This window comes from Pleurodeles waltl, chromosome 9 (genome assembly GCF_031143425.1).
Source record: "Pleurodeles waltl isolate 20211129_DDA chromosome 9, aPleWal1.hap1.20221129, whole genome shotgun sequence".
In the NCBI taxonomy this organism is placed as follows: Eukaryota; Metazoa; Chordata; class Amphibia; order Caudata; family Salamandridae; genus Pleurodeles; species Pleurodeles waltl.
The window spans coordinates 582,629,864-582,642,471 of record NC_090448.1 but is presented as its reverse complement, the minus strand read 5'-3'; the positions used below and the strand labels follow the sequence as shown (position 1 = coordinate 582,642,471).

The 12,608-nt window shown below is 39.6% G+C and overlaps 1 protein-coding gene across 1 annotated transcript in view; it reads right to left on the bottom strand.

Moving 5' to 3' along the window:
• The window catches only part of ZC3H4 (zinc finger CCCH-type containing 4), a 123,614-nt gene that overhangs the window by 86,268 nt on the left and 24,738 nt on the right, over positions 1-12,608 (bottom strand). The window contains exons 2-4 of the mRNA XM_069207583.1: positions 10,441-10,672; positions 2,158-2,268; positions 179-386 (exon numbers count right to left, since the gene is read on the bottom strand). Of these exons, the coding sequence (XP_069063684.1) occupies positions 179-386; positions 2,158-2,268; positions 10,441-10,672 (551 nt within the window). The remainder of the gene's footprint in view (positions 1-178; positions 387-2,157; positions 2,269-10,440; positions 10,673-12,608) is intronic.

Genomic DNA, 12,608 nt, shown 5'->3' with positions numbered 1-12,608 from the left:
TTTACCTTATCCAAACTACCTCAGAAAAAAATGTAATGCCCTGTAAATGTTGCATGGTTGGGAGAATCAACCGTTTCCCATTTTCCTACTGCACCCGAACATAGTGCACAGAATTGTTTAGGTTTACATTATTAATCAGATTAAGAAAAATCAATTCTGATTACAGAACAAACAGTACCTCTTCCCCGGCTTGTGCCCTCTTTTGCCCTCCGATACTGATTAAGCTCCTTGGTGAAGTCATCATAATCATCCTTATCCATCTGATCGTCATCTTCCCCATCATAATGATCATTTTCATACTCATCATACATGTAGGTTTTGTCAATTTTGGAGTAAGCCTTCTTTGGTCCAGGCACATTGTGTGGTGGTGAATACTGTGAATGGGGCTATAAAAAAAGAAAAAAATATTAGGTAATGAGTAATGGTCTACAGAGCACGTTTACCGACAAAGGTCCAAATGGAGCTTTGCAATGTTGTAGGTCTTCTATCTTTCTGTTAGCACACACTAAAACCTCAGAAGCTAAAACTGCTAAATTTCACTGTGAATAGACTCGCCCTTTGGGTGATAATTCAAAGAGAGACATCAGCAGTGAACAACTGAAAATCTGCTCAAATACTGACCTAGGTCAAAATTCTCTTGAACACAAACTGAAATAACATCAGGCAAAATAATGCCCACCACCTCAGAAGGTACTGATTATCATTATGGCGGCAAAGAAACATTTAAAAAAGGGAAATAGACCATTAAACATTGGAGAGATCATTTATTCAGTAGGTGTTAATGTTTAAGAACTTAAATTATTTTGCAGGATTTAAAGTACAAAAGTACTTAACAATTAGATCCCATGAAAAGCAATTTAATCTCTTTTAAGGTAAGTTTATGTGCATTTATATTTCCAATTTGTAAAAAACACTTTGCTTCTGTCAATTATTAAAGATGTAATGAGAAACCTTGACTGGCTGATAATAAGGCTTCTCAAAGGATTTTCTTTAAAGACTGCCATTTTCACATGTACCAGATTTTCTTTAAAGACTGCCATTTTCACATTTACCATTGGGATGTGAAAGTCATTTGTATTTTGTTTTACAAAAAGATAAGATTGTCCTTTGGGATACATGGCCTTTATGGCTGGAGGTTTAGTACTTGTTACTCAACCTGTGTCTATGGCAGCACTTTTTTCTGGGTCTCAACCGTCCAACTTGAAAAGAGGACATCAGATTCCCTTTCAATAAGTTCTGCATAAAACTACTGTCCTTCCTTTGCATAATCTAAAATAAGTTGATCATGGCCTCCTTGCTAGAGGCCCGTGCAGAAAACTTGCTGGTGGACCTTTTGAACAAGGGTGCAATGGTGGGCTGCAGGGAATGGTCCAGACTCTCCCTAGTTGGTAATAGGGACTGAAGTGTCACAGTCAAAGATTTTGAACATTTTTGACTGATTAAACACTAGAATTACATGTTTCCATTACTTTCAAGCACACATTTAAGTGATGTCTTGTTGGACACCAAAATCCCTCCCAAAGGTTTTACTAGTCACAAAAAAAAGGATGCACTACAATGATCAGCTTTAAGCAGGGTGTGTTAAGAAAAAGTGGGGCACAGCTACGTTCCATCCTCAACTACAGAGCTAGAAAATGAAAGGAAGATTTCCTGAGTACATTTACCACATATGTGTCAGGAAAATGAAATACCATACTCAAAGATGAAAGCAACATTCATGTGGTAAATTAGAAAACAGAGTATTAGAAGAGGCTTGATGTAAAGATTATAAGACACAAGGGGCTACCCTTTAGCCTACAGTGAATTAATTGTTTGACAAACATAGTGACAACACCCTTTCCAGATCACCCTTTATTTACACAGATCATTTCTGTGTTAAGGCTTGATATGGCTCAACAAGCTTGGAATACCAAAATCACACAAAAGGGACACATCCTTCATTACCCTCACAGAGGTTGGCAGTACTTTCAATAACAAAAAAACAAAAAATACTTATCAACCTTTCACATGCACTCTCTACTGCACATATTTCTCCTTTACCACAAAATTAAAAATTCTTTCACATTTGCTAAAATGTACCCCTGTTCCACATCAGGTGAATAGAACAAACCACGTTAATTTTTCTCTCGAATGTCTTGTTAAATCAATGCAACTTACTGGTGGGTAGGAAGGACTATATTCTCTGTATTTCCGTCGCACTTTCTCACTGGGACTGAAGTCTGAATCATCACTGTAATCAGAGTAGTCCTCGCTCGAAGATGCATGTCGCTAAATTGCAGAACACAAGGTCAATCCACAAGGTATAACACTCTTTGGCAATCACAATACCAGTGCTGTCAATGTCAGTAGATTTATTCTTCGACAATTGTCGAGGTACATCTTTGTATAATAAAACAGAATCCAACTGACCTAGTTTACTTTTAACAACTTTTGGTATGTCAAAAAGGTTCTACTGTTTAAGTTAAATTTGTATTTAGAAGAACTCTAAAAAATAAAAAAAACACTTGAATATCCATAGTCTCCATACTGTTTGTTTGCTTCGTTGCATTCAAAACCACTATTGCATGCTAACTAGCCTTCCCCCGTACACAAATTATCTGTTAAAAATTAAATTGCTTATGTCTGGAAGGACTGTTTAACTTTCTCTCTTTTATATCTTTCTACTTTTTGAATCTGTCAAACACTACTGATATATGCAAACTAATATTCTGGAAAATGGAAACACATTATTGCCCAATTTCTGCAGATATCCCAGAGTCGTCATAGGTTTTGATGTCCTAGCAACTCGTAGTTAGCCTATAAGGCAACTGGATGGAAATTTGTCAAAATCCACACAGTGCATCTGGATTAAAAGTAAGAATAAAATTGGCTTATCCAGTTAATCAGTGATTTAAACACCTGGTAACACGTTTCCTTGTGCCAAATTAAGTATGTATGACTCAACCTGAAAATAAATTATATATCATCCACAACCTGTTCATAATATAAAAACAGGCTCTGACAGCACAGGATACAAACTTGAACACCATCTTTATTCCAGTACCCCAGCTGATGCAGTGAGGCATTCTGGCTGAAAACCTGCCTTTTTCACACATAACAAGTGTATTTTGATGTTATCTATATATGGAGTTAAACAGAACACGCAATATATATATTATTTTTTAATATACTTTCCTTGGAATACCAACCCGACTTGAACTGATCATCTGGAGTGAACATGAACTTTGTAAAGGTGGCAATTTAAATGTACATGCTGCATCAATCAATGCTTCTCTAACCCAGTGGCTCCCAACCTTTTGAATTCTGTGGGCCCCACACTTTATAATTACTGGAACCCGGAGACCACCACTGAATCATTACTGGTATCAAGGGACCCCCCACTGAGTCATTACTGAAAGCTGGGAACCTAATCTGTAAATAATATTTAATTTTCTAAGCAGTGACGGACCCCCTTAGGAGGCTTTGGACACTCCCAGGGGTCCTCAGACCACAGATTGGGAACCACTGCTCTACACTACCTGTCTTGATAAAACCTTATTACAAAAACTATCCCAAATATACTAAAGTAGACTATAAAACATTGTTACTCAACCATCCCATATTGAAAACCCTTTCACTAAAAATAACTTTGACCTACATATCTGATTTAGTCACATTCTAAAGTTTACATTAAAAAAAATCCAAAATTACAACACACAAATGATGACAAAAGTACGAAACGTATGCTGTATACTCACTGAAAAACTGACCTCTGTAAACAATCTTAGCCTCAAAACAACTGAATAACACCATAATTCTCCTTATGTACTACTGCTTTGCCAGCTATGTCCAAAATAATTCACAGCAGGAATGCCTCAGGCAGCCATTACCTCCAAATATTCCAAGCTGCTCTGCATCAAAAAACAGAAACTATACTCCTAGTCAGGCTTACAAATGAGTTCTTTTGGACTCCAGAGAAAACTTTGGAATGAATTATTAGAAATCACTGCATTCCGACAAAATAAACATCAGTAATAATATAACAAGTTACTTACATTCACTAAAGCTCACTCTGATGAATAATAACAGCAGACTTCTTCTCACCTTCAGAATATTACCCCAGACAGGATCCAAATGTTTTTCATAGCAGTACTCCAACACACTGCTAGTTGGCACTGTGGGGGTTCTGTGTTGGCTTCATTCCGCCTAGGTAGTGACAGAGCGGAGTAGCATATAAATCCCATGTCTGTGAACCAAAATCACTTTTTTGCTGGACTCTTTCTCCACCCTTGGACACAGAGTACAAACCAATTGTCAGTACCAGTATGCAGATATCTAATTTGGGACCTTTTTCCATGTTAAAGAGAGATCACTTTTGAGGGCTTAGCTTGGAGGCTTGATTTTGCTGCTCCTCCTGCCGTGGAACAAGAAAGGATGCAGACACGGTATGCAAACAACCTTGCATAGCAAGACTGATAGATTTCGATATCGGAAGGTTGCAGGCACATAAAGAGCCCACTTGTGTCCAGATCTTCAAGCACCTTACCAATATTTTATGAATGCTTGCTGGTCTCTGCTCAAACAACTGAATACCGACTTAAAAATGGCCGCAGAACCCAGACGCAACCAGGCAACTTTGCTGAGACGCATCCAAGAAACAAATGTCAAGTAAGGCACCAAATACGACTTCTGTGCTTCTCTTCTGAACCAGTTACCACCACCCTTCTGGGAGCCTATTTTTATCTAATTTTTGTGTGTGGTTGAGTGAGGCGTCTCTTCTCGGATCAACGAGAACCTTCTCTCTCCTTGCCGGAGCTTAAGATGGCGGTCAGCCATGTTGCTCTAACTCATCGCGATTTTGAATAACATTGATTTCTGATCTTGGTTTTACATGTCTGCTTATCACAACAAGTGGATGTAAAATAATTTTGCTGTACTAAGGGCTTCCTCATTGGGAACCATTATTGCGGATGTTGTTCTATTAAATTCACAGGCTGATGTATGTGGCTTGTGCCCTGTGGTCTCTACACAATTTCCTGAACGCTACCAGCTTCTGCTTAACCACCTACATTTAGATGCTACAATTCTAACCATCCTGACAAGATAGCAAACTGTTTTTGTCTTGATACAAACAAGGCAGCAAAGGAATTGAAGACAAGTCACAAACGCTTCAAAACAGAGCCCCAGCTTCTTGATTCTCCTATCAAAGGAAAATCAGCCATACACAATACCATGAATATGATCCTTAAAAAGCTTGCAGAAGTTCACAACGTGGTTAAATCCACCAAAGCTAATACAGATATAATACAACAGGAGCTATGTGCAATCAGATGTGAAATCAACATGATAAATGCTAAAGTGTCTGCTGCAAAAATACAGATTAGCACTCTAGAAGATGACTCTGCTCTCTCAAGCAAGGACAACTAGAAATTACAGCAGACAACTAAAACTCTACAAAAAGATGTAGATGAATTGGAAGATACAAATCGTAGGGGTCAACTTGAGTATTTTAGAGTGCCTGAAGGATCAGAGGACTCATCAGATTCCTGCATTGCCTTCCTGGAAAAATTGATTCCATAAATGACTGGGTAATTCTTTACAAAAGACTTCGAACTGGAAGGGGCTCATCGCTTGCCTACTTTCATACTTGTCAACAGAAATATCACGCACCAGATTGTTTGTCATCCCCTACACTATCAGCATGCAAAGTTAATCCTTAATCACATGTGCAAAAGTAACCATATATTGCGGAAGGATCATAAAATCTTCAACAGGATTATTCCAAAATAACAGTGGAAAATAGAAAGAGCTTTCTTCAACTCAGGTCCAGACTTAAGAACTCAAATCTTCAGTTCTCCTTCATTGGACCAGCGAAATGTAAAGTCCTTGCTGGCGGAAGACATCATATCTTCAGTGACTTTAGATACTTCTAGGACTAGAATTTGGCTAAGACCTGATAGAAACGCTCCGCCACAAAGAAAATTTTATGTTAAAGAAAATTAAAAAAATCTTCTTGATGGCTGAAATCCCAAATTCCTCACTTAAATTCCACCATATAGAGACCATTAAGATGATGGTTAGCCCAATAGTTAATTATCTTATAAAAATGCTACCCTTAAACCTATCTGATAAATTCCATCAAAGGTTAGATAAACTACTAACGAAATGTATTTGGCAGAAGAAACATCCCAGAATCTCCATAAAAAAACTGCGACTTCCCACAAACTTAGGAGGTGTTCACCTGGCCGATTTCAGAATCTGTCAAACCGCTTTTTTAGCCCGACGAGGTGCATTCTGCACTCCCCCTCCACCCCCCCCCCCCCCCAATCTTCGGACTACACTCCCATATGGCTATGAGCTGAAACAAAACTACTTGGTGGTTTGCATTCCATATGGCTTCTTTACAGCAAAATTAAATCTCCCCTACCAGCCAAATATATATTTATTAATACAAAAAGAGCTTTAATGAAAGTTGACGGACTACTAGAGACTCCTGTTTCTCTCCCCAATATGACCTCACTCTGGTATAATCCCAAAATCAAAATCCAGGGTGTGCTTATATTCTGGCGATCTAGGGGCTCGAAGGGCATTAATTTCGTATATCAGCTAGGCTCACAACTTGACCCTCTCTCCTTCAGAGAAATACAACAAAAATATAACCTTTTAGATACAGATTTATATGAATTCTTAGAACACAATGTTTGCTTACCAAAAACTAAACTCGCTGAAGAGGAACCCGCTCTCCAAAAGATCATTCATTCCTTTAATAAAACTGGCCACCAATCTACTAAGTTTTACACCCTTTTAAAACATAAATCTACTCCTTTGAACTCAAAACTATTGATGAAATGGGATACCCAAAGTGTATATCTCCAAAGAACTGAGAATTAATTTGGAAATCAGAAGTCTCTCACAAAATCTCCTCTCTATCACAAACAAAATGTTGGCTCCTACACAGGACTTTCTAGAGCCCTTTCTGTTTACATAAACAGTCTCTTGTAGAAAATCCTATATGATGGAATTGTAGCAAAGCCACTGGGGATCTCCCACATACCTTTTTCTACTGTAGTGATGTCTCTCATTTCTGGGATTGCATATTTGACTTTATACCATCTTTAGCTGGAATATATTTGAAATGAGACTTTCTCTCACTTATACAGGGCTTCCTTGAACCAAAACTCAAATCATAACAGCCCTTCTGGTTGATATACTAGTGACTGCAGTCTGTAAGTCTGTCCTGGATAACTGGAAATGTACTGCTGCTACTTCCTTTCAGTCCTGGTAGAACTGGATCTCACATCTACGTGGAGCTGATAATATATCCCTACAAAATTCCCCCTGGAGACCACGGAATAGATCAGTTGACAATTACTTTGCCACTAATAAACCTCCATGATCCCCTCTGTACACAATGACATAGTCCTACAATATTCACTCACCTTATATACACACCTGTACGCCAACAGAATATCTCCTCTATAGAAGATTTATATTACCTCCCTGATACACAAATCGTCATACCTGCAATTCTAATCCCCTTGACCAGCACTATATTTCTGTGTTTTATTCTTTAAGACCTACTTGACTTTTCTTACTTATATTTACCTATTTTGTTGTTTTTTCCTATTTATCTTATGCACCATGCTAAATAGTCTTTGTTTGAGTGACTGTACATTGCACCAGTTTCTCACCATGTAGCTAGCTTAATACTTTTGATGTTTTGCTTTGCATAAAACTCATTAAAATTCTTTGAACTGGAAAAAAAATATATCACTTCACAGAAAGGGTAAGTGGGGTGCCATTAAGGAATCTGTGGTTAGAGTATCCACCAGAAAGAGCATTACCAAAAGTAAGTAACACGTTCTTCTGATGAATATGTCAAACTGGAAATTCCTCTCCTTTATAAAATATACCAAAGCAGTACCTTCTAAAGGTGAAGGATCTATGAAGTGAACTCAGACCAAGAAGTCCGGCAGGACCAAGTAGGCAAAACACCCTTCCTGCCAGCACTGACTGTCAATGCAGTAGTACTTTGTAATTATGTGCATCGCCACCTGACAGGTGTCAAGGACAGGCACTCTGTGTGACAATGATGCAGCAGCAGCCTAATCCCTGGTGGATTGGGCTCTTAGACATTCCAGAGGCTGTTTTATGGACAACGAGCAACAGATTTTTTTAAAGTATTTATTTATTGATTACAATAAAGTATCAAGCAAAAATAACAAATGATTTAGACATCCCCAGGACAACGTTTTGAATTGTAATGTGGAATATAGAAGAGAAAGGACATAAACAGTTAATCAGGCTGGCGAGGTAGGGGCAATTTCAATCTGAGTGGGCTATGTTTGGGAGGACCACCCTCCCTCATGACACAGCGCCAGACACAGCAATCATTTACCCGTCAACAACATCCGAAATAAGGCAAATCTAGCCTGAGAATCTGGGCTCAGTTCGAATTGGAGGTGCTGCAGTTATAATAAAATAGGACCCTTCCTCAACTGTTGAATGAGGCATCCGTCCAGGTGAGGGGTGCCCTGTATAAGTAGCTATTCACATAGTGAGTCCCACATGTCTCTAGATCTACTCTTGAGTGGGAGCAAAGATAATAAGTGTCCAATTGTTTCTGACAAGTCATGAAGCCATATATTACTGCAGGCGAGGCAGGCCACCTATCACTTAGCCATCAGCAGTGCGATAGATACATAATGGTTCACCTTCCATAGTATACTGAGTGTGCATACCATTAAGGCCAGTTTGGTCGAAGGCAACACCATTAGGCCAGTCATTGTGGGCAGGACCTGGAATATCTGGGTCCATAGCTGGCTATGGATGGTCACAGACAGCCACAATGGATAAAGTCTGCCTCGGCTGCACCACAGTGGGCACACCTGGAATCAAACTGTAGTCCCAGGGTACCACACTATATTTTCTGATATAATCAATCAGAAATATAAATTAACCAAATGCCACTGTGGTTACATTTCCTCATGTGGCTTGACTGCATTATAAGTAGGAACAGTGGTGCAATTTTTTGATTCTGGCAATGGTGACAGCAAGAGATCTTCATGAACGTAGTGCAGTGATGTCAGATTATCCTTCATTAAGTTCTGTTTAATAGAGACGTATTTTCCTGTTTAGTCCCCCCCAGATGCTTATTATTGCCTTGAATCAATAAGCATGTTATTATTGACTCACACAATCGAAACCTCCAAGTCACCTTCTGAATGTAAGTTTTAATAGTGTTATTAAGGCAACAATATGACATCTTGTTATTTGTGAAGTTGGTAGAGTGGCTTCTGTAACCAGGTGCCGAATATTTAAAATCAGGCTGATACAACTTGTTTATTTTTGAATTCGGTGGAGAATGTTCTGTGATACAGGTGCTGATAAGTTCAAATCACTCTTTTGCTGAGCGCCAGCATTGACTGCGAAGATTCGAGTATCCTCTCCATGTGGAGCTAGGAATCGTCTGGATGATACAAAGAAAATGGCATAGAGAGGGATCCATTCAGAAGGCAAAATTGGGAAATATCAGCAAGGACAAGTGCAAGAAGCATAAGATTACCTGTGTGTGACAATCAGGCCTACATTGTCCTCATGAAACAAAGAGTTCAAATCAGGACATCCCACCGCTCAGTATATGACTGTCAAGATCGCGACTACATATCAGTGCAAAGTGGGGAGTCTATTGAAATCATAAACTTGCAAATACTGGAAGGTGGGTACGTCGAGCAGGCAAAAATACTTTGACAGTTCGCAGATCCTAAGAACCCTTGCAAACAGTAACGATTAATATGTTAATTTGGAACTAGAATTGCTGGACCAATATGGCCGGTTACACCTACTTTATGGCCCCATGAGACAATAAAACTTTCCCCAGCAATGAAGACCCTGCTTCAGTATGGCATGTAGCTTCATCATATGTAGGATCTGGAAGGCTTTTATCCCTGGGAACTGATCGGTCTATCAGTGTGGCAGATGCCTGGGAAGGGAGCCTTAGAAAAAGCTTTTGAGCAACAGACAATATAATAATCACTATGTAAATCACAATTTAGGGCTGCCTCTAACTGCTTTATGCAGTTAAAACCCATAAACATGATTTTAAATTAGTGGCTGAGCTCAGGTCTCTGGAACCAAGGATCACCATGGCACAGTTGGACAATAAAAGGATCTCTGGAATCTACAGATCGCTAATCAAGCACACCCATGAGCCACTGATACTAATGCACATGAAATGGAAAAAAACGATTTGGGCTCTTAAGAGAAAGGTTATTGGAGGGAAGCCAAAATGGTCCCTTGCTCACTTGCAATATCTACACAATTTCTGCTCAATCAACTAAAATACTTTCACGGGGTTTACTGTGGCCAATTTCAAGAGTAAACATATTGAGTATACCCTGCCAACTGCACATCTCAAAATGAAAACACAACAACAAAAAAGCCAAAGTCACTGAAACTTACCTTGTGCTTTGACTTCCGCTTCTTCTTGGATCTTCGCTTCTCTTTTTCTCGTTCCTTTCTCCTCTTTCGCTTCATTCGCCGATGTGATTTCTCATCCTCTGAATCGCTGTTCTGTTTTTCACCCTTTTCATTCTTGTCTTTTTTACTCTTCTCCTGGCCTTCAGACTCCTCCGGGGGCAGCTCCTCACCTTCATCATCTTCAAGTTCACCCTCTTCTAATTCCCCATCCTCTCTAGAAGAGCAAGGCACACAAAATGAAACTCACTTCAATAGCTATTAAAAGCCATCATGTGCACAGGACGACAAAAGCTAGCACTAGCACAGCGTCTACAGCTGATTATTACAGATAAAACATGTTTATCAAATTTTACAAGAGTACCAACCCTATATTCGAGCTGTGAATCTGGGCCGCAGGGTAGGAGGAAACCCAGAAATATGTACCCAGAGAAGACGAGATTCAAAGAACCTACAAAAGATTAGTCCTAAAGATAAAATGATGCTTTGCTGTGGTACTAGTGAGACACACATTAAGTGGCATACCAGAATGTCCCACCAGGTCTGTAGACGGTTATCTTCATATATGTATTCAGTATGGATACAGTAAACGTATCTGTCACTGATTATTCTTAGAGTGTACATAAAAAAGTTCAAGTGAAGCTAATCAGCTTGTGGATAACGAGGAACACGCACCACCAGGGAATGGGGGAAATGTGGATTTCCAAATGCCTAAAATGTTATTTCTGATGCGAGCAGCGAATTTTTAGATCAAAACTGGAGGAATGAATAAAAAAATACTATCAGAGGATGACGTCTGTATGTGTAAATTGTTGGCTAAACATCACATTCCATTTTTGAGGAATACACCAAGAAATAAAATAACGTTTCTTAAATTCAGAAGTAAGCATGTTTCATCTGCGCAGTCTTTTCAGGCCAACAGCAGAACATACACTGAAGGCAGTTTAATCAAATTACATTTGCCAGACAAAGCAGATTCCTATATTTATAGTTCAGCATAGAATGCTGGACGGGGAATATGTAGTGTGTATACTATAGAGTCATACTTCCTGCGCACGAAGGTGGACCTGTGTTCTTTGCTTTTTCAGCCTGATTCTAACATTCCAATCGCATCGAGACTCAAGGGTCAATCTATCGGGGCTGAACACTATTTGACTGTTAGTAGAGCTCTGTGAAACTCTACCGTGCCCCAAAGAGAAACAGTGATCCCTTAAAAACATAAGGTTTATAACACCAAGCACTGGTATACTACAGGTCTGACAGAGTGAAACTGCTTCCTCAATTAATGTTTATGTGGTTTTATGGAAAGAACACGTCTGAATATGATTCTATTATATTCAATGGATGGGTAGATGTCTGAATTAGGTAAGTGAAGAGAGAGGTGGTGAGGGAGAAAGGCAAAGTGTGGGGACAAGAGAAGGGTGGGAAGAATGCAGTCGTGACTGTTTTGCTGGAGTGTTGGAAAAGGGGTAACGTATTTGGTAGGAGTAGTGAACGAGTGGGCGACTAGATGCATGAATGAGTGTACGGATGGATCGCTAAATTAATGTGTAAATACGTGAAAAATGAAGGATAGGAGTCTGTGGGGCAAAAGCAGTGGGTGAAGCAGCGTGACAGAAGTTGTAGTATATGGCGAAGAGGCATTCAGCGGGTGAGTATGTGATTACATGGATGGATGAATGCATTCAATGAATGGATGAGTGTCTTGCTGCCTAGTTAGATTAACGGGTGAGTGCATCAACTGAAGAACAGTGCAGAGTCATCCGTGTGTGAGGTAAGTCTGGTGCGCAGGAAAGAAAGGGAAGTGCGGAAGAAGGCAGTGTAACTGGGTTTATGGCGATGAGGCACTGAATGAGTGAGTGTGCACTGATGGAAGATAAAATGCATCAGTGGATGGTTGGAGGGAGAGTGCATGGTCAATGTATGGATGTATGAGTAAATGGATGAACTGAGCAGCAAGGAAGGTGTGTGGGGGCATGGGCAGTATCTGAGGGTCGGAAGTAGGGTAATGGCACAGGAATTTTATTTGGCAGGGAAAGGAAGGGGGAGTGACGGGAAGAATGGGCAGTGTGGTAGACAGGTATAGTTGAGAACCTAAAGTGTGATGCTCTGGTATGTCCCACGACTGAATCCCAGGCATTTAGTCGTCCAAT